At 34.5% G+C, this 23,456-nt stretch overlaps 1 protein-coding gene across 4 annotated transcripts in view; it reads left to right on the plus strand.

Moving 5' to 3' along the window:
• The window catches only part of SPAG16 (sperm associated antigen 16), a 1,150,408-nt gene that overhangs the window by 740,709 nt on the left and 386,243 nt on the right, over nt 1–23,456 (plus strand). For all 4 annotated transcript variants that reach the window (XM_024243621.3, XM_054549801.1, XM_054549802.1 and 1 more), the window contains one exon: nt 9,031–9,157. In XM_024243621.3, the coding sequence (XP_024099389.1) occupies nt 9,031–9,157 (127 nt within the window). The remainder of the gene's footprint in view (nt 1–9,030; nt 9,158–23,456) is intronic.

The following is a 23,456-nucleotide window of genomic DNA, read 5'->3' on the forward strand; positions in this document are numbered from 1 at the left end:
ATTTATTGAGTACCCACTCTGGGCTAGCTATGTACAACTGTTAAGTGATGGATTGTGACATATAAGGCCAGAGTCCTCATGGAGTGTTTAACTCTACACAGGGCTGACAAGTGTAAGAGGGAACAAGAATATAAATAAATAAGCTAAATTCAGCTAGTGATTGGTGCTATAAAGGAAATAAACAGGATAATGTGATAGTGATGGGTGTTGTGGGTCCATTTGGGTTTCTAGCTCTTTATGGTCAGAAGATACTGAGCTTTGAAGGCAAGCTCTGTGCATGAGGAAACAGGTGGGTTAAATAGATTTTTTTTTCTCTGACAATCAAGCCCCTGGATAACCTAAGCATTTTCGCCTTCATTTCAGCCAGGCTTTTTCTCCTTTATTCTATGCTTGCTGGGCTCTCTGTTCTCTAATAGCCAAACTACTAGAGCTAGAGATCTTGCCTTTGTCATTAACTTTTCCTGTTCCCAATATCTGCTTTCTAAGATCTCTTTCAGGGTGTAGATATGGAAAGGAAAACAGACATAAAATTTGAATGTATCATTGTGGCTACATGTGAACATATTGCATTAAATTAATTGATAGAAAGAAGTTTGAATAAAATATTTTAGAAGAGGTTTTTGAATTTAGAGTATATGAGGTTATACTTCTTTATCAACTCACAGTTAACAATGAAGTTATTCCCAAGCATCTTTAAAGCTAATTTATTTCCTTTTATGTTTAAAGTTTTTTGAAAGAAATATATGCCTCAAAACAATTCTGTTGACCTTTTCTATCTATCTATCTATCTATCTATCTATCTATCTATCTATCTATCTATAAAACAAAACATTAAATGGTTACTTGATGGTTTTAAATCATGGAATTTTTAGAAGCTAAAAGTGATCTAACTGCAGAACATTAAAAAAACAGCACTGTATGATTGAAGCTATGAGCTTTCATTCTTCCTTACCCAGGTCTGGGGTTCAGGCACATGAAGGATTGACTTTCATAGTTCCACATCATAAGGCACAGGTTATAAAGTATATGTAACGATTTTACTTAGTCTATTAACTTTCAGAAACCCAAACCAAGAGAATCACTCAGCAATGTGACATTTCACTTTTAGCTCTTACTGTCCTTTGTAATATTCAGGGAAAATAATATTTTAAACTAGTTTAGACTGTGGCACATGCAGTACATACCTTGATGGTACAGATGACAGGCAACAAACCTAAACTCTGTAAAAAATCTCTGTAAATAACTCTTATTTTACTTTAGTCTGAAAGTAAAGTAAAATAAGGATGCAATGATAAACTATTTCTTTATTAATACACACATTCTTATTTTACATTTTGGAGTAAAATAAGAGTTTGTGCGTATGAGTCCATTTTCACGCTGCTGATAAAGACATACCTGAGACTGGGCAGTTTATGAAGAAAAAGAGGTTTAATGGACTCACAGTTCCATGTGGCGGGGGAGGCTTCACAATTGTGGCTGAATATGAAAGGCGCATCTTGCATGGTGGCAGCAAGAGAGAATAAGAGCCAAGCGAAATGGGTTTCCCCTTATAAAACTATCAGATGTCGTGAGACTTATTCACTACCAAGAGAACAGTATGGGGGAAACTACCTCCCTGATTCAATCATCTCCCACTAGGTCCCTCCACGACATGTGGAAATTATAGGAACTCCAATTCAAGATGAGTTTTGGGTGGGGACACAGCCAAACCATACATTTGTGTATTATAAAGAAATAGTTTACTATTGCATCCTTAAGAATTGAGGCACTTACGTACATGCTCACATTCATTCTTACTCTTCTGAGTCTCAGTATCAAATGGGCTGGATTAAAAATAAATAAAATACAAAACAATAAATAAGGCAAGGGAAACTCAAGTGAACACATGGATAAAATGATTAGATGATAAATGGAATTATTCGAGAAATATTTTAAAAATTAGTGTAATTATAAAAGGTAAATAAATTCTAGATAAACACTGTATTAGTCAGGGTTCTCCAGTGAAGCAGAACCAATAGGAGAAAGAGAGAGAGAGAGAAAGATAGAGAGATAGATGCAATTATGGAGGCAGGAAGTCCCATGATGTGCTGTCTGCAAGCTGGAGGCACAGGAAAGCCAGTGGTACAGTTCCAGTCCAAACTTGAAGGTCTGCGAACCAAGGCAGTCAGTGGTCTAAGTCCTGGTCCAAGTTCAAAGTCCTGAGAACCAGGAGTTCTGATATCTGACAGCAGGAGAATATGGATGTCCTAGATTGAGCAAAGAGCAAACTCACCATTTTAGTTATATTTATGCCCTCAATGGATTGAATGGTGCCTTCTTACATTGGCGAGGGACATCTCCTTTACTCAGTCTGCTGATCCAAATGCTAATCTCTTCTAGAAACACCCTCACAGACATACCGGCAATAACATTTTACCATCTGGACATACTTATCCGGGTCAAGTTGACACATAAAATTATCGCATTGAGAATATTAGGCATCCAGTAGTGGTGTGCTTGCAAGCCCACTCTCAGAAAAATAAAGGCCTTGATATGTAGCATTTGACAACCAATCAATACCTGCATTGTTTTGTGTATGTTTCTATTTAAAGATAATTTATTTAATATATATTGTCGAATCATTAACATGGACCACATAGACAAGAGCACTATCACTTGTGTGTGAACAAAGCATATCTAACAAATGTATGTTCTCTCTAAGACACATCACAGCCTTTTTGCATTTAGGATCCCTAGACAGCACATAGCGCTACAGCCAAGGTCTGTTTTAAATAGGAAAATCACCAACAAAAAATCACAGAAGCACGAAAAACATGGCAATAAATAGACTGTTAAAGCGACCCTGTTTGAGAGTTGAAACACGAAGGTAGGGCTTTGCCTAGTTTCAACACAGCTGGGAACATGCACATCAGGTGACTCAAATTTTTCAAGCTTCTGCCCACGCCTGTGTCTACAAATGAGCAAAAAGGGCTGTGAATGTAATTTGGGAGTTACTGTCAAAGATCAACAAAGCTGGACACTAGTTAAAGTGGTAAGGTCAGGTGGTAATCAGTAATATACTGCTGCAGAAGGGAAGAGGGTCCGGCGTGACCTGAATTCAACTTAGGTTTGTACAGGGAGGACTGGGCATTTTAAAGAGAGAATTGCAGAATAGGGAGAAGGGTGAGCAGGGACTCAGTAGAGTCAGGGTAGCGAAAAATTACAAAGTGTTGGTCAGTGTAAATGATTCAATCCTCCAGCAGAGACTGGGAGGCAAGCTTTTCCTCCTGATATTTACATTTTAAAGGAATGGCTTTCAGGTCCTTTGAGAAACATACTCCTCAATTGTAGGAGATACACAGGTATCTCAAAGGGATAAAGGAAGGATCCACAATTATCAGCCCTCTGTAGTAAATGCTCTAAAAAAGGTGTCCGGGGCTTATCAGGTGTGGGCTGGAGTGGTCAATTCTTTTGGCAGCCATGAGCTTCCCCAGGCAGGATCTTAAATAGGGCTGGGTCATCCTAGAGATGCAGGCTTGATCTAGTGCTTATTCAAATCTTTTCATAGGAGGGTGGGAGAATTTCATGTGCGCTGACAGCCTGTAGATTTTATAGGCCAAGCATGAGACCTAGTCAGGGAGTTCCGAGGAGTCTGGCTAGCATTTGATCAAAGAGAGAATCTTTGTGATTACAAATATATTTTATTAAGTAGGCAAATTCGCAAATATTAAATCACAAATAATGAGGGTCGACTGTATTTTCACATTTTTGTTATTTAATTATGTAAATTGCTTAGAACACTAAGCACTCAATAAATGTCTGCTTAAACTATGAGATGTAGGAAGTGTTGAGTTATAAAGCTGTTTGTTTTGATCTTTAGCAGCCTGCCTCAGGTTGCTATTTTAATATTTGGTCTTCTTTTTGTTTTATATTTTCAGTTTTCCAGTTTACTGCCAAGCTTCCACTTTTTCTCACTGTTAGTTTGTGCTACTCTGGCCTTTTAACCCCAGCCCTCCTGCACCCATATTCTTTGCAAAAGTGTTTCAATTGACTATTTAACAATGCTGAGTTAGGACTTGAAGGCACCCTGAGTTGCTAGCTCTATTATGATCATTTTATTTGTTCAACTTTTGCTTTTAGACCCAAGATCCTGCCTGTGTTCCAGGTACTTGAGGTTGTTAGGAGTCTGCCTTTTATGTGAGGTGGATTTTTATGACCATTTGGGGACAATGTTCAATTTATTAGTATATTTTTATCACCGAGGGTTTTGGCCAAGAACTTCTTTTGTTTAGGAGCTGTGGCCTGGCCATGATCCAACCTGGCTGAGATGCTCAGACCACATGATTTTTGCACAGACACAGATTGTGGTGAATCTTGTGGTAGAGCTTGCGGCAGACTCCACGGTAGATTTTATTTAGATCTCACCTCTCCACTAAATATCCAACTGAATTTCATGGCTACAAAGAAAGGAACTATTACCTGATGAATTATTTTATATTATTTTTGGCAATATAAAACAAATGTTTTCATTATAAAAATATTCTTGACTTTTGAAGTAAAATTTGGGTGTCACTCGAGGGCTTTGCCTGGCTAAGGTACAAAATTCTTGTGAATTTTAAAAATAGCTTATATATAAACCTTTACAGAAAACTAGGAGGTGAAGAAAATCCCTTATGAACTTGGATGTTATGAATTGCAGTCTAGGGATTTAAATAGGTTTCACTTATGTTCATGTTGGATTGTTAGATTAGGTATTTCATGAATAATTTTATTTCAGATAAACTCATGATAGATTTTATCATTTTATTTTGGTTCAATTATATAAATGCTATTTAAAATCCAGCTCTTACTAAGGGTTAATATGGTAATGAATTCTAGTATTCCCTTTCAAAACACGGATAGATATTTTTTAATCTTTTTTTCATGTTCACTTAAAAAATATCTTGCTACTGTCTTTATATCAATGTTTCATAATTCTATTAGCCACATTTTGTTGACCTGCATATTCCTACAAGCCTGAATTTTAAGTTACAATTTTGTATTCAATATTAGTAGTATTAAAACAAACATATCAAAGGAAATAAAAACCCTAAAATTTAATGTTTCACAAAGGAACTCTGTGTTAAAACAGTGTCCTTTTAGAGTTAGCGTATGTATGGGAAATGCATTTTAAATAAAAATGTATCTGACCTGGAAGAGTGGACAAATCTGCCTTACAGCAAGTTGAAAGTTTAGAGAAATATTTATCATTCAGTTACCAAAATAACAAGGAAGCAAGGAAAGAGAAAAGAGAGGAGATGAAAGGAAATAAAGGAAAACCAAGAGGTAAATTAAGAAAGAGCTATTGCTTGTGAACTTCTTCCTAAAAAATGATAGGAAAAGAAAAGATAAGAAACAGGAAATTGCATGAGACTTCAGTGTTTATGTTTTGATGGAGATGTACAAATCATTGTCATTCTTTGCAGTGCTGTCATGCTCCATCACTTTAGTCCATTTTCACCTTCCAAAGAAATTCTGAATGAGCCTTCCTTCTCTGGCAGCTAATTAATCTTTCACAAGCCCGCTTTTGCAGCCTGTCTGCCAGGGATGCCCCACACCTTAAGCCAGTGACTCATGAGCAGATTTCTTACCCTCTTGAGCAGTACTGTCTTCCCTTGAGCTATGTGAAGACCTAGCTTTTCTATTTTGTTTGGGAAACTATGTGAGCTGTAATAGACCATTGAAGAATTGCTCCTTCCCCCCCACAACCATAAGTGAATATAAAGTGCTCCTGAATAATTTAATTGGGTGATAATGACAACAAAGTCTGAATATAAATTATGAATGTGTACAGTATTTTACCAATAGTGTATATCATATAAATGTAAGGACACACATTACTAGATTATAAATTCTCTGTGTATATACATTTGTTAGATTATCATTGTAATAACACAAATGTACTTATATTTATAATAATGTTGCATTTGCCTAAAAATACTAATAAAACTTCAAATAAAAAGAATTTTTAGTCTAATTAATGGAAGATTTGGTACACGAATTCTTTTTAAAGTTAGAGCACAATTCTTTACAGATTGAAATGCCTCTGTTAAAACAAAACAATATGGCCAGGGATGGTGGCTCATGCCTGCAATCCCAGCACTTTGGGAGGCCAAAGCGGGAGGGTTTCTTGAGGCCACAAGTTTGAGACCAGCCTGGACAATATAGCAAGACTCTGTCTCTAAAAAAAAAAAAAAAAAAAGTGTGAATTTAAAAAGTTTGGTATACATTCTTTTTGTATGCAAATATTTCCATCTGTTGTCATTTCAATTTAATCTGAATAACTTCTTTTCAGCCTTTCTTGTAGAAAACGTCTACTGTCAATGACTTTATCAGCTTTTATTTATCTAAAAAATGTTTTATTCTCGTTATTGAAGGAATTCTTGGCTGAATATTGAATTTTCAGCCCTCAAAAAAGTGATTCTGCCTCCATTATTTCTGTTAAAATGTCAGTTGCTATTTGTGTAATTGCTCTCTGCACATTATGTTTATCTGTGGCTGCTTTAGAGATTTTGTTTTATGTTTTGCTTTTGACAGTTTGACTGTTATATACTTAGGTGCATTCTTTCTGTTGTTAAGCATGTTTGGATTTTGCTGAGCTTTATCAATCTTGATATGAATATTGATAGGAATGTTGACTTGAAAAATATCAATGTTGATATTTTTCATTAAATTGCAGAACATTTTAGTTGTTACTTCTGCAAAAATATTTCCACCTCATCTCCCTCCCCCCTTCTCTTCACCCCTCTCTGATAACATGATTATACTTATGTTAGACCTTGTAATATTTTTCTACTGATTATTGAGACTGTAATCCGTGGTTTTTCTATATTTTTTCTGTTCTTCAAATCAGATAATTTCTATTAATCTCTTTTCATTCTCACTACTTTTTTTTTCCTTCAGTACCCAATCTGATATTTTGCTCACCCAACTAACATTTTAATTTCACATATACTTATCCATTCTTACATAGACCTCTTTTTTTATGGTTTGCATTTACCTTCTGAGATTCTCTATCTGTGCACCCGTTATAACTATATGTTTCTTTAAATCTTTGAACATAATAATAATAAATCATTTGTAGGCTTGGTCTTTGATTTCCAATGTTTGATTCAGAGTCTGTTCTGTTCTATGTATTTTTTATTCTTCTTGTTTATAGCTTACATTTTTACCGCTTCACATATGTACATATGTAGCATTAAAAAAAAAATTACATGCTGCAGTGGGGTGTAGTGGCTCACGCCTGTAATCCCAGCACTTTGGGAGGCCAGAGTGGGCAGGTTACTTGAGGTCAGGAGTTCGACACCAGCCTGGCCAACATGGTGAAACCCCGTCTCCACTAAAAATACCAAAATCAGCCTGGTGTGCTGGCACAGGCCTGTAGCCCCAGCTACTCCAGAGGCTGAGGTAGGAGAATCGCTTGAACCCGGGAGACAGAGGTTGCAGTGAGCCAAGATCATGCCACTGCACTCCAGCCTGGGCAACAGTGCAAGATTCCATCTCAAAAAAAAAAAAAAAAAAAAAAAATACGTGCTAGATGTTGTTAATGACTAATTTGGAGAAATCTGTATTAGGTTTTCTCCTAGAAAAGGTATTGAGTTCTGTTGTAATGAGCAGTTTAATTACGGGAAGATCATTTTTGCCCTTTCAGGCATGGTTTTATTCATTGGTAATAGAACTCTATTTTTGTTTTGAACTTAGTTTATGAACCTTACCCATACTCCTATAGTGGAGCCTTTCTTGAATCTCCAAGTGAGAGTCTGAGGTATGCAGTAAATTATCTCCACTTCACCCAGGATTAAACTCCAGAGTATTCTTTCTAGCAGTAGTTAATCTCTGGTATCATTGCTCAGCTCTCAACCATAGAGCAGGAAATCTCTGCTAGACCTTGTGGAATCTTACTCTGTGAAAATACCATCTAGACGTTCGCCCAAAATTCATGGTGAATCCTCACACAGACTACTGCCATTCCTAGCTCAGCTCCCTTTTGTCAGCTACCCTACACTCCAAATTTTAAGCCACTCAGAAGCCCAGACTTTTCTCACTGCTTCTCAACTCAGTGAAACTTCAGTTCTACTGGGCTCTATTTCTGTATTTGATAGTAAAAAGTGCATCCAAGCAGAAAGTCATGGAGTTACAGAGCTCATTTTGAGTTTTTCCTTCTCTTAAGGATTATATTCCCGTGCTATGTTTAGTTCAATGCCAGTAAAAATTTACTTTAGATAATGTGTGTAATTTTACAGTTGCTTATTGTAAGAGAAGTACAGAAACTGGTTACTTTATCATAGTTGGAAGCATAAATCCTAACAAGCCATTTTTATTGTTAGATAAAAGAGATAAAGCAGATTGCCGTAGCTGAGGCAGAATGAGGGTCGTGAGGGAGGCAGGCTCATTGAGAGTTAAAATAGAGCCTGTGACGCTACGGGTATTGCAACATACTACATCTGTACTTGAAAGTAGAGCAAAAAAATGGAGAAGAGATAAATGTCAGGGATCGGGTCAACAGCACCATGAGGTGAAAAGATTTTGTGGGAGACAACAAATCTGAATAGAAGTCAGTGCCTTTCTCTCCTTCTGCCAATTAATTTTCCCACCTTTTGCCATTAATCTTTAGAAAACAGCCATCCCCCAATAGCTGTCCTTGTAAGTCATAATAAAAAGAAACCAACCGGATTTTATAAAGGATTGCAAAAATTAAAGAGTAAATGAATAAAACTCCAAATTTCAGTGAAGAACATGAAGTGCATAAAGGAATCACCCGAGTAAAGATATGAAATCAATAATTCAGACAAAAGTACTCTATTTACAAAGAAATTACTGAAATGCTACTAATCCTATAAAGTGCTGAGAATATAAGGTAGCTATAGAATTTTACTTTTAAAATGTTGTTATTGTAAAATTTTTGCCATTAATAAAATTATTTCGTGCCTCAGTTCCTTAAATTATTTTTATTAGCATTGTATAGACAGCATAGATATTAACCCCTAAAATTCTTAATTTCTCTCTTTATAGTGAAAGATGCAGATGTACTTTGTATGGACATACAGATTCTGTGAACAGCATTGAGTTTTTTCCTTTCTCCAATACTCTTCTCACAAGTTCTGCAGACAAGACCCTGTCTATATGGGATGCAAGAACAGTAAGCAAATCATCCACTTTTTTTCCCAGCTTTTGATAAGTCTGATTACTCTCAGTCATTCTTTGGGTATGGAATATGACTTAAAAAGTGATTGTGCAAGGGCATTCGGGGCAAAAGAACAGTAAAAAGTTCATAATTACAAGATCCTTTCTATGCACTTGTATCCATTCTGCCTTCCAAATGTGATCAGGTAAAAATAATATGATTATCTCATTAAACATTATTTCAACAATTGTTTATTGAGATAGAAGCTCTGCTGGTTCATGGGATACAAAAGGGAAATACACACTGTGGCCCTCCTTAAGGATCTTTTAGCTAGGTAAAGGAAGAGAAACGAGAGATTATTTTGATGAAATGAGACATGTGTTAATAAAATGGAAGACTATCTAAGTACAGGGGGAAAGCAAGGAGGAGAATTCATATCTGCTTGAAGAGTGTGGATGGTTTTCAAAGGAGCCTAGGCTTGAGCTAAGATCTGGAGGGTAAGTAGGATGTATAGGTCATCTGGAGAGGGGTAGATTCTAGGAGAGGGCAATACATGCTCAAAGCCATAGAGATGTGAGGCTGCAATGGCATGTTCTGACAGTAATGATATAAATGGATAGAGCTTAAGGAAAAAGAGGCATGATAGGCAAGAATGTACAGAGACAAAACAAGATCATGACATATTTGATTAAAGTCTTAAACTATTTCTGAGGGAATTAAAGTGCATTAAGCAAACAGGGTGACATCATCAGATTTACCTTGTCAAGTGAAGAATGACAAGGTTCATAAATTTGGAAAATAAATTCCTCATAAGGGGTTACAGTCTGCAGGGTGGCCATTTGGACAAGCTGGAAAGCATAGCCTCCAGCCAGAACCCGGAAACAGATACTTCAAGGGAGGAGCAAAGGGAACAGGAATTTATGCTGAGTTGGGTATGCGAATATTTCATAAGCTTGAGGAGGAGGCATGATTATTTATGAAAGGTGAATCATGCACATGCACAGTACACATTCATGCCCCTTCATGGGTCCCATGTACCAAAAATGGCAGTTTTAGCATGATCCAAGGCTGGAGTTTTCAGCCGCCTAACATCAGAAGGTGAAGTGGAGGACATGAAAACCCTTACTGCATGTGTTCCATGGACTGGCCAGACCCACTTCATGGTCAGTGGTCTCTCATCAGGCTAAAAGAGGAAGGGCAGTATCAGGTGGCTGGTTGATATCAGTATTGAGGTCTTTTGAAAGGGCTGGTTTTGGCTGGGTGCAGTGGCTCACGCCTGTAGTCCCACTACTTTGGGAGGCCAAGGCAGGTGGATCACTTGAGGTCAGGAGTTCCAGACAGCCTGTCCAACATGGTGAAACCCCATCTCTACTAAAAATACAAAATTGGCCAAGTATGGTAGTGCAAGCCTGTAATCCCAGCTACTTGGGAGGCTGAGGCAGGAGAATCGCTTGTATCCAGGAGTCGGAGGTTGCAGTGAGCCGAAATCACGCCATTGCACTCTAGCCTGGGCAACAAGGGCAAAACTCCATCTCAGAAAAAAAAAAAAAAAAAAAAATCAAAGAAAGAAAGGGCTGGTTTCTGTTTAGCCCTTAGGGAAGCAAGGCTAATGGTCATTATGGAGGAAGGGAGTATGAGGAGGCTTGTCTGAACACCATCCTGTCCTGGCTGAGAGCTCAGTTTTCAAGGTTACTCTGGGGTCCTGTTGGCTAAGAGATGCTCCACTCAGTTGGCTGGGGGAGGGCCTTAGAATTTTACTTTTATTTCTCCCCTTTTTAGAAGATGATTTCGATAAGGAAGTAAGAGAGTCAGTCATATGAGGAATCTAATGTAACAGGCTATGAGTGGATGAGAATTTGAGCTAGGAAACAGTGTAGATGAAAAGGAGAGAATGCATTAAGCATAGGAAGTTTATCCAAATTTGGAGAGTGATTGGAGATGAAGATTATGTGGGGAGGAGGAGGAGTTTAGGGTGAGCAACTTTTCCAATTTGTCTAGGAATGATGGTTTTCCTGAGTCATTAGATTTTCAGAGCTGAAATTGGACAGACCTGGATTACTGGTAGGTTCAAGAGTGAATTTGATTTTAAGAAAAGTGTTTTAGTCTGTTCTCACCCTGCTGATAAAGATATACCCAAGACTGGGTAATTTATAAAGGAAGAGGTTTAATGAACTCACAGTTCCTTATATCTGTGGAGGCCTCACAGCATGGTGAAAAGTGAATGAGGAAGCAAAGTCACATCTTACATGGCAGCAGGCAAGAGAGCATGTGCAGGGGAACTCACCTTTATAAAACCATCAGAGCTCGTGAGACTTATTCACTATCACGAGAACAGCATGGAAAAAACTCACCCCTGATTCAGTTACCTCCCATCAGGTCCCTCCCATGACATGTGGGGATTATTACAATTCAGGGTGAGATTTGGGTGGGGAACACAAAGCCAAGCCATATCACAAAGTAAACAAAATGTAGGGACTACACTTTCAAACAGTTTGGCTGTGAAGATGAATAGGAGAAAAGATTGTAGCTCTAAGATCAAATAAAGGATCCTTCTTTGTTCAGATAGGAGACAGCATGTTTATTTGCTTATGGGTAAGATCAGAGGAGATGAACTGAAAATGTAGGAAAGAGAAGAGATAACACAGAGTTTATTGAGCACAGATTTTCATAACTTGAAGAATGCCAATATGTGTAAAACAAGGCCTCCATATTCTTCTTAGCAATATTTTGTAAAGATTACAAGAAAAACAGTGACTACAGTTGACTCAATAAGAAAGGAATAAATATTCATAATCTCTGGTTCCTGGGTCAATAAGAAAGAGAAATGTAATTTCTCCCATTTTATTTCCCATCTACAAAACATGATTGGTATAAATAAAGGAATATGGTAATGGACATGCAGATGGTGTTAGGAGGGATGCAAGTTCAATATGTGAAGCCCTGTTTAGACCTCTGAGGCCAATTTATTTAGGATATATGAAGAACAAAATACGCTCAGCACCACACATTATAGAAAAAACTAAGGTAGAGCTACCCATGTCTTGGTCACCAACTTCACATGTTGCAGAGATTTAAACTTCTGAGGAAGAAGAAGTCAAGGGGGCATTGTGGAAAGAGTGCATCAGGCATGACTTAAAAATAAAATCAGAATGATTTGTTGTTGGGTACAAAGGTCCCACAATCTCCTCCTTGCTTTAAAATAGCTTCTTAGACATTGATGCAGTGGAATTTGCTCCTGCTAATGGAGTGTCAATGGAAAAGCAAGATTTTCAATATATTTTGAACTAAAAACTTAGATGTGAAGTGTGTATAAAAGTGATTGGTAGAGGAATATCCGTAGAGAAAATATTAATTTAGCAGTGACCTAAATTCTATTGACTTCAATTTTTTTTTCTCTCTCTCAAGTGCTATAACTGAGTGTTCTAGGAAAGTCTATTTCTTGTTTAGTTTCTTTCATGTGAAAAACAGAAGCACTAATGCTTAGAAGTAAAACTGCTCTAATTTTAAAAAATTGCCTCTCATATATATCTGCCTTGAATGCATACAGCTGTTTATTGATGGTGACCTTCCTCCCTGAGGTTCTGAGCTCTTTCTGTGCTATCCTTATTCCCTGCAGTATCAGGAGAAAAAGAGGGATTCAGCGCAGCACCGTACCTTCAGCATAGTGCAATTGCATATGCATTGAATGTAAAAGCATAGAAGGGTTTGCAAGTCCCATTTGTATGACTTTAATCAACATAAATATTTTTAAGTTGACTTAATGGCAAATTAAAATTTATATCACTAGAATTATTATTGCGATTTTGTTACTATTATGCATGCTAGCTTTATATTAATTAATACTAGAAAAAAGGCTCTAAAATATTTTGGTTTAAATGAAATATGATTCCTAAATATATGATAAATGCATCATTAATTAGAAATAAAGTTCATTTAATGAGTTTATTTTCTAAAAATATTTTCAAACCAAGTAGAAAAAAATTTAAATTGATAGCTATGTACTGTAGAAAACTAGCATATAATGCGAAGGAAACTCATTCAACTTATTAATTACTAGATAATATAAATTGTTAACAAAAATATTGATATAAAATTCTACAAGTGAAATATGATAATCCAAGAATTAAACAGAATCACTCCACTAACATTGCATTAGGCAGCTGTGGTGACTTCATTTCAGATATATCTAATTTATTAAAAAACAAAACAAAACAAAAAAACTTTAAATCACCCAGATTTTAAAAAATTTGTACTGTTATATACATTGTTTTTAAAAGACAAAGACACGTGTTATATGTTGTCTATATAATATGGAATTATTAGTTGTTTTTTATCCCAATGGTTCATAAACAAGTTAAAATAAATTTACATTTTTAGTTAAATAGTAAGAGATTTTGAAAGGGTAACCAGATTAGTTAAAGTTTTTTCTGTGTTGTAAAGTAAGAACTGTATAACATATTGATATGGATGACATTATTTGATTTGCAACATCAACTGAATCCATGGTATACTGGCATGCTTCTTTATAATTTTTAAAATATGTTAATTCCTTGATACATGATACATTGTCAGGTTATACTGAAGGTCTGGACCTAGAAGGAGATTAATAACTTTCTTCTATTAGTGAAGCAGTAATGGTACATTTTGTCACCTCAGTGTGATCAATTACTATTGAGACACCCTCTGAAATATTTTTTGATGAAATGTGAAAATGACCAGTGGACTATATTCCTATAAATTAGTTTTAAACCTCCTTCTCCCACTCGCAAACATACACTAGTTTTAAATCATTTATCTGATCTAACACATTTATTATCAAAGATAATTAATGTGGAGGCCTAAGTCAGTTTCCAAGTCAACTGGACATAATCAGCTCTGAATTTTGTAGAGGATGAAAAAAGGGATATAAATATCTATAATTACCAAATGGAGGCTACAAAATAACTTGCAGTTTGGAAACTCATGAAATTGCTCAGTTTTACAGGTCTGCGTGTATTTTTCTTCAAAGTTATAAAACCATGAAACTATTTTATTAAAATTGAAAAATAAGATTGCTTTATTGTCAGAAAGTGATATATCACATAGAAAATTGAATGAGAAATTATAAGGCCTACCTAAAGGCAGTAAGAAAAGTCTCAATGTACATACAGTGATTTGGAAGCCTGTTTAAAATAAATGCGATGAGATTGTTAGTCATCCACAAACCCAATGAAAATATTAAGGCTTTTTTTTTTTTAAAAGAAAAGAATGTTTTCAATATACAGTAAAACACAGAATGAGAATGAGATGAGTAATACATCTATGAGTTGTGTCAGAGCTGGGCTGGCAACAGTCAGAGTTGCTGACATTTTGTCTCTTGCCATGAGTCAGACACAGAGGGTTCATGACCTGGACTGCCTTTAGTGGCCATTCCTTGCTCCATAGACTAACTGTGGGCACTTGTCCAGCTTACAGCATTCTCCTGACTTAGCTTTGGCCAAAAGATCCAGTAACTTGTCACTGTGAGTTTCTATAAAGTGGATAAACAAGGAACTCACAAAAAGAGTTAACCTGTTGGCTCCTGTTTGGTGCCAGACCCATGTCTGCTCTACAGTTCATCCTGCACCCTGCATAGGCCTGTTGGTCACAGATAGGATCTGGTGAACTCTAAGAGGAGCCCAATACTTAGAATCCAGAATGTGGAAACAAAGGGAAGCTTGTACCTCTCTCTTTTATTCCTCAGCCATATTTGATTTAGTAATATTTACTGGAGATCTATGTGCTAGGCAACATCCTAGGTTCTAGAGAGGTGACTGTGACAGAATCCCTGCTCTCAATGAACACACAGACTCTCAGGGACAATGTATAAAGATAAATTATCTTAAAGTAATGTGGTAATTGCTATATATTCTATATAACTATAGCTTTGGTTTTCCTGTGCCAAAGCTCACTGTCTCAAGAGCTGATTGATGGTTAACACTTATTGAATATGTAATTTGTGCCATCGTTTTACCTATAAAATCTACATAGCTTCCTGGAATATGATTGGGTGGGTACTATTATTATCTTTATTTCACAACTGAGAAAGTGGAGCCAGAGGAATTAAGTTGCCCAAGAACAGCCCAGTGGTCAGTGACAGAGTGAGAATGCAGGCTGCCTCTCCAACCTCAGTCTTCCTTCTTCATGCCTTTGGCCATTTCCATGCCTCTATTAATCCACTTAGTCCCTTCGAGTTTCTACCACAGTAGTCTCCGAACTATTTTTATAAAAATGTTTTAAGCAATTACTGCTGTGCTGGTATTTTATGTATGTAATAATTTATATATACACCTGAAATAAAAATAATGACAGAAAGATACAATTAGCAATATTTAAAATTCCATATGTTTCTTTTATAGACTGTAATTTTGTTTGTTTCTAATCAAAAAATAACAATGGCACAAAAATGACGGTTCTGTGAGAAAAGATGACTCAATATGCTTATATTTTCAAGGAATTCTGATTTAATAATTTTAATTAATGACTAATTCAATGATTCACAAGTATGATCTATGATTGGATTTAGCAGCTATCAGAACTGCAAATGATCCCTTGACAAAAAATACAAAATTCTTAAAGGAAAAAATGTATGATGGTCTGTACTTGCCAATGTGCAGGCTGAACTTTCAAATTCATCCACTAATTATGCAAAGGAATTTTTGTTAAAATTATGTTAGGGTTGCCTCTTGTTCTGAGGTCAATCAGTTGGTTTTGCAAACTAATCAGAAGTTTTCAAACATTTTAATACTATGTGGAAAATTCTTTTTCTACATTTCTTAAAGGTTCAGATACAAGGACTTTTAAAGGTTACTGCCCTTATGTAGATTTGGTAGAGGAAACACAAAAATATCTGTTATCAAATGTTCTATATCATAAGTTTCTTTTGAAAATGGTGCCTTTTTTGTTTATTGTTAAAATGTCACCTTTATGTTGATAGGATTATTAATCATATTATTTTCAAAATTATCTGCTTACAGTTCACAGTTGGCAAATGCCTATTATCACAAAAAAAGGTCAACAAATTAGGAATATTTGTGTTTTGGGGAGAAAAAGCATAACTCATATTTAAGGTCAACTTTTCTTTTAAACACTTTGCTAAAAAATTGTGAGATTTAAATTTTGTGGGAGTAGAAAACATTTTTTTGGTCACTATCTAACTTTTTACAAAATATTATAAAGATTCTAATCACCAAAGGACTAGTGTATTAATCTGTTTTCATGCTGCTGATAAAGACATACCCAAGACTGGGCAATGTGTGAAAGAAATTTCACAGTTTCAGGTGGCTGAGGAGGCCTCACAATCATGGCGGAAGGCAAAAGGTACTTCTTACACAGTGGTGGCAAAAAAGAGAAGCTTGTGCAGGGAAACTCCCGTTTTTAAAACCATCAGATCTCATGAGACCCATTCACTGTCATGAGAGCAGCACAGAAAAGACCTGCCCCCATAATTCAATCACCTCCCACTGGGTCCCCGCCACAACACCTGGGAATTATGGGAGCTACAAGATGAGATTTGGGTGGGGACACAGAGCCAAACCTTATCAACTAGTTAACATAAAATTAACAAACTTATAAATATCCAAAGTGCTTGAAAGTGCAATAATACAATACAAAATTTAAAATAAGCCTCACTGCATTGATTTTATATACTGTGTTACACCTTGCTTTGAACACCTTGATTCAAAGACCTTCATGTTGCACAAATCCTGTGTAGAGGCTTTCTGCTTTCTCACTAAATAAATGTCCACTACCATTAGTTATCAAATATATGATGTCCTAACCATGTGAAGTTAACAAACATATAAAATGATCTTTCCTCTGAAAAAGCTTTCCCTTTACTATTTCATCTGCCTGACACACCGTTTCCCCTCATCACCTAAAGAATTTGCATCCATCCTTAAATGTTCACTTCACCTTCCCTCCAAAGCTCCCCATGCTTGTTCCTCTGGATTAGGCATCCCAAGAGGCAACCAAGAAAACTTTGTACCCCATAGAATTTTGCTAATTATTTCTTTGTAAAGTATTTTAAAATGTTGAACTTGGCTAATGAGACATTTTTTTCTCCATAAAAAGACAAGCCTTACCAATTAGCTAACATTGTGTGTAATTACTAATGGCTTCAGGAATGGGCTACAAGAAGATAGCTTGAAAAAAATCAATGTACATAATTGCATTTTTATAGAACTCTGGACTTATATCCTATATTATCTTGTATTTACATCAGACCATATAGCACAATAGGAGCATGCAGCTATTCTGCCTGGATTCAAACCCAAAATTTGCTGCTTATTTACAGTATGTCCTTGGGCATATTGTATAAAATATTTTTGCCACAGTTTCCTCATTTGTAAAATGTGCATAGTAGTACTACTTATCACATAAGGATAAAATGGGCATTAAATGATCAATCATATGATGTGCCCAGAAAAGTGACAGATGAGAACTCAGTATCTTTTAGATATTCTTACAGCAGTTGTCATGCCATATAATTGCTTAGTTATATTTTGCTCCCATGAAACTCGGAGCTTTCTTCTCTACTTTCACAATGATTGGATAATAGGTGCTCAACAGATGTTAAAGGAAGTGAGGGAACAATGGAGGGTGAAAAAGAAGTGAAGGAGGGAAGGGAGGAAAAAAAGAATCTGTCTTACCATGGTGTTTCTTCTAACTCAAGACCTTGTGTCATGTTCTTCAGATATATCCTATTTCACTTTTATTTATTTTCCTTTCTTTCCATTTATATTAACACCAAGGCATAGGACAGAATTGTTACTAAATATTTAAGAAATACATAAATTATGCAATTTTGTTTCTCCAAGTTATCGCCAAATTCTATCCTCTTCCTTCCTTCCTGATAATGACATAGCCTTCCTTCTGTGCTACTATAATTTGATGACATGAACTTCATCAGACATTTCAAGTTATCTTTCAATCAGTCCCTAACAGTGCATCTGACATAATTTAATATTCCCCGTTCTCAATTATCCTATTTTGTTATGCCTTTTATTTCAGAGAAACCTTCTCTTTTCCCCTCATGTTTTCTCTGGGTATCTGTGTAGCTTACAGTATGTAATCACTTATGTTCAACAGGCCTTTGTTTTCCAAGTAACTTCTCTCACTTCATTAAAAATGTAGTAGAAGCTGTGTTCTAAGAAAAGTTACACTGATTAAGATGGATATTATGGCTTTTTCAGAGTAGTATTAACAACAAAAGTAAAAAATACTGATTTTCCACCAACATGACTGACTGGTTTGGCTTTCACATCTTTCCCTAGAGGAGTAGTATTTGAGTGGCTATCAATTGCTTCCTAAGGCATTCATTAAAAAAAAAAAAAAAAACTTATATGTGTTTTCTAAAATGCATAAGATTTAAGATTTTCAGAACTTACAGTCATATCATTTACATTTGTCATTAAGTTAAGGTATAAGTACATAGGTTTTAAGTTATTATAGACTATAAATCAGATGTTTTGCTTTTAGGTAGAAAAGCATTTTGCTCAACTAATCCAATTGTTTGAAAATTAAAACTAAGTATTTTTAATACACAGTAAAACCATTGTATCTTAAATAATAGATCAATTTAATATGCTATAAGGCTTTCAAAGATTGTTATTTGACTTTGCTAAAACTATTGTGTATCTCATACTTTCCATATAAAACCTTTGCATACACATCACAAATATCATTCCTTTCTTCTTTTCCTTGCAGTTACTATAAATTGTATTACACTGGCCAGCAGTGGGAAGACTAGATTTTTGTATGTCGGTGTCAGCCTTTGAAAAAACATCATATTCAATAATGGCATTAAATAATTTAATTAATTCAGTTAATTATAATGACTATGTCCATTGAAAAATAAATATAGATTAGCTTTATGAGATTATTTTAATTCTGTAAGAGATAAAAATAATTTCTTTATACTTCATGCAGTTTATTTAGATTTCATTCAATAAAGATGGAATGTAGAGATATGGTGTTGGATGAGATAAAAATAAGTAAAATTCCCAATCAATTATTTAGAATAAAATATTCTTAATACTCATGTCATAGTTGAGACACCATGTTGTACTGTTTTTTTATGCTGAATTTTCTGATTTGGAATGAATTCTAGGATTGGAAGGAACAAGCCAAAAGAAAATACCAGATACAAAAATTAATCTTTTGAGTAAAAGTAATATGGGCTAAATCATCTCAAAAACTTTTCTCCATACACTTACCCAACTGATTTTTATTCATTACTGGAATGGCTTCTTTGTAACAATTTTAGAGTATTTTATTAGGACAGAAATTATGATCTAGAAGGGTATGAAATTTAGATATAGTAAATATAGATGATTTAATTCCTTTTGTATTCCTTAATAATATCTGTAATGAACATAAAATAGCTTAAATGATATCTATAATGAAAATCGAGATCAGTTATTTTCTTAGGGAAGAATAAGATAAATGAATTGTAAAACATAATTACTTAATTCAATATTTTTGTAAAAGTTATATAATACATTCTAAAGTTAAAGATATTTGAATAATATCAATGAGTATTTCTTCCTTTTATTCAGATTGACGTGAAATTGTATGACTAGAAGGTTGATAGAGAGCTAAAACCAAAGACTGATGGAAAGTTGAAACTAAAGGAAAGCATGCATCTACCTTTTTAGGTGTGATAGAATCTAAATCTCTTAGAAAAACTATGTTTTTTTGACTTATTTGAATTAAATAAGGAATAGGATTGTCACACATAAACATTGAAGGTAACTTAATCATAGAATATATTTGATCAACAGGAAACCCCAGTGGATTGCCTCCAGTCTTTTCTGCCTTGAGCATAATAATGTAGAAAAATTACAGATTCTGAAGTCACGTAGATTAGAGTCTTGAGTCCAAGATTTTTTAAAGTTCTTTTACCTCCTGGTTGTGAATTTTGAGGCACAATATTTAACACCTGTAAAATTCAGCATTCTCTTTTAAAATGGGAATAATAATAATTAAATCACAGTATTAGCACTGGGAGTATTTATTTGGAAATCAAAAAGGGCCAATTATGTTTTTCTACTTTTGGTAGCTGAGAATGCTAGAGACAAGTCTCATGATTTGTAGTTCTGTCTCTTTGGTTGATGGGTTAAATGATGCTAAATGAGATTGAATAATTCCATTGCAAATTGCTATACCCAGTGTTTTGTGTGTTGCTGTCACTTTCAAGAACTAAGTGACTACAATTCATTGCATCAGTTTGTAATTCCACGGTATGTATAGTGTTTATTTGACCTATCTTACTTGCAGCCTCTTAATTATACTTCAACATATAGAAATTACTAGGAATAAGCTTGTCACTGTTATTTATTCTTTTATACATTCAACCCATTACAACTTCAATAGTGATGGCTTGGCTGTACTTCAAGATAGTCTTAACTTCAAATTCACTGTAGTACCACATGTTAATTATAATTTTTAGATACCGTTGATGAAACTAGAAGTTAAATGCAACATTTGTGGCAAGTGTTTCCGGCATTCTGCTGTGGTTGTTATTGTGATCCGTGTAAGGTGAAACAACACCTCTTGTTATATAGATTTATAGCACCAGAAAATTATTAGCAATTCATTAAATTCCATTTATAATGGATAACCATTGATACACCATATAATCATGGTGGCTTTTTTTCAACCATTTAGTATACTCAGGCATTTCATTCAATAAAGAAAATACTGTAAAAGAAGACAAGCTGCCTTGCATACCCTACTGTTATGACACTTGTGCATTCTATATATAAAGACAAAAACCTTAAATTTAATGATATAACAAAATTAAACTATAAACTTCTGTAAAACATTTACTAAGATGGTCATTTGTTGTTTATTTGACTACCCAGCATCCAAGAAATATTATTTTGAAGGGAAATTGACAATGTAAGAAATGTGGTAAGAGGCAGGGCTGAAGAAATATCAGCAAATAGAAAATAATAAAGATTAAAGCATAATTTAACAGGGGAAAAAAAGTAGAATTTGTTTGTCCAAAAACAGTTTCTTTAGAAAAGCTAACAGCAAACCATACTTAGCGTTACCTTTGCCTTACGGTTAGCATCTTCTTATAATTTCTACGTTTACAGTAACATATATACATACATGCATATATGTACATACACATATTATATTATATATATATACACACACACAGAAACCATATGTATATTTTTTATTAGTTTAGAACTAATAAAAATGTCATAAAGTTAGCCCGGGAAAATTCAATGGAAAAATCAATAGCTTCTTGTTTGCTGACAAAACAAAAACAAAAGTTAAAAGTGCAAATTAACAGTATCAACAAAAATATACTATACACACAAAAATGTTTGTGTAATGTGAAAGAATAAATCTGCATAATAACAATGAAATGTATAAATAAATATTGACACATGTGTAAGGATATGCGAGGTTCTTTCATTGAAAGAGACACATTTCTTTATAAACTAATATATAGGTTTAATGAAATTCCAAGGAGATCCTAATAATGTTTCTGCTTTGGGTGTATTTGGTAAACAAAGTTATTCTAACCTTTATATCTCCTTAGATAATAGCAATTGATAAATAAAGCTGGAGGGAAAAGATTCATGAGAAAGACTTGTCTACTGGTTATTAATCTATAAAGTTACTATACAGTAATTATTGTAGAACTGAAGAAAGATTGATAACCCAATCAATGAAATAGAAGTTAGAGCCCTTAAACAGACTCTTAATTATGTACTATACAATATAAAATCCTTTATTTAAAAAGGGAAGTCTTCTTGAGACTTCTTCAGTAAATCAAAGTCATCATTTATTTCCCTTCAGCCTTTCCCCACTTTGACTTGTTGCTGATTCTCAAATCCCTTTCTATCTAAATCTTGTATATCTTTTGACTTTGTATATCTAGTTAAAGTTTCATCTGTTTCAAAGAAACTTGATTCCACTGTTTGATGAGTTTTTATTTTTAGATTTTTTTCATTATTACACAAGTAAAACACTATTCAATGTAGAAAAGAGTGGACTTTAAAACTACTTAAAAACACACCCTAAAAATAAATAATGATAAAATATTAGTATGCTAACGTTTCCAATTTTTGTATGCTACAGATAAGATTTACATTCAAACCCTTCTATTCATAATAATAGCACACTATAAATATTATAGAAGTTAATTCTTCTTTACTAAATAACATACCTTGAAAATTATTTTAAATATTATTGTATAAGCATTCTCATTCTTATTATCAATGTATTATACATATATTACAGTTCATTATATAGATGTATCACTCTTTGCTTGGATAATCTCTTCCTATGAATATTTGGATTGTTTCTAAGTAATTGATCTTCTAAACAAGAATGCAAAAACATCCTTGCAGGTTTATTTTTTCACGTTTGTCAATTCTTTTCATTGAGATATATTTATAGGTGGTATAATTTGCATTTTTTAAAAGCATTTAAATCATATTGATAAAGGATCTATAAGATGTCGACGATCCCTAGCTGTATACTCTTTCCAGCAATCCATCAGTGTCCACTTTCCCCCATTCTTACCACTTAAGTTTTAGAAGTTAGAGAAGATAAAATTATCTTGTCAATGTTTTAGTATATAAGTTTTAGGACTGCTAAAATGTTTTATATTATCATTAAGCATAAGGCTACCATTGACATTAATTTCTATATCTGTAATTCACATTTACATTATTGGACACAGGATTTTGGACAGTTTTTCAAATTAATATGGTTATCTGGTTTATTTGTTTTGAAATTCAAACTAGTTGAATTTTTTGGCTAAATTTTAGTTATTTAATTTTTTCTGTTTGTCTTGGAAAATTGAGTGCTTCTTGGAATGTATCGTGATTGTCTTAAAGGTATAATATATGACTAAGTGCGTTATTTTAGCTAACAAATTAAAATATATATTTGTAAAATGACCCTTTATTTTCCCTACCATCTTCTTAACTGTTTTCTGGAACTTTGGGCATCTGGGATTTGCAACGCACATTTTTATGATGAGTGAGATTGTGGGGAGCTAGCATACTACTGTGCCTAAATTACTTAACTTGGGTCCCCAATTACACTGAACTAGCCATGCCTTTTCTGTATTTTCTGTATTTCCTGGAATTTATGTATCTGATTATAGGAAAATGGTGGTGAGTTTGTGATGAAATGACATAGAATAACAAGGAGCAGAACTAATCTATTGTACGTCTTGGATGGGCTCATGGAGTTTGAATCACACTGCTGTCAATGTCTTAGTTCCTAAAAGCCACAGAACTCAGGATCACTTGGCAGATAG

The sequence above is a fragment of the Pongo abelii genome, chromosome 11 (genome assembly GCF_028885655.2).
Source record: "Pongo abelii isolate AG06213 chromosome 11, NHGRI_mPonAbe1-v2.0_pri, whole genome shotgun sequence".
NCBI lineage: Eukaryota > Metazoa > Chordata > Mammalia > Primates > Hominidae > Pongo > Pongo abelii.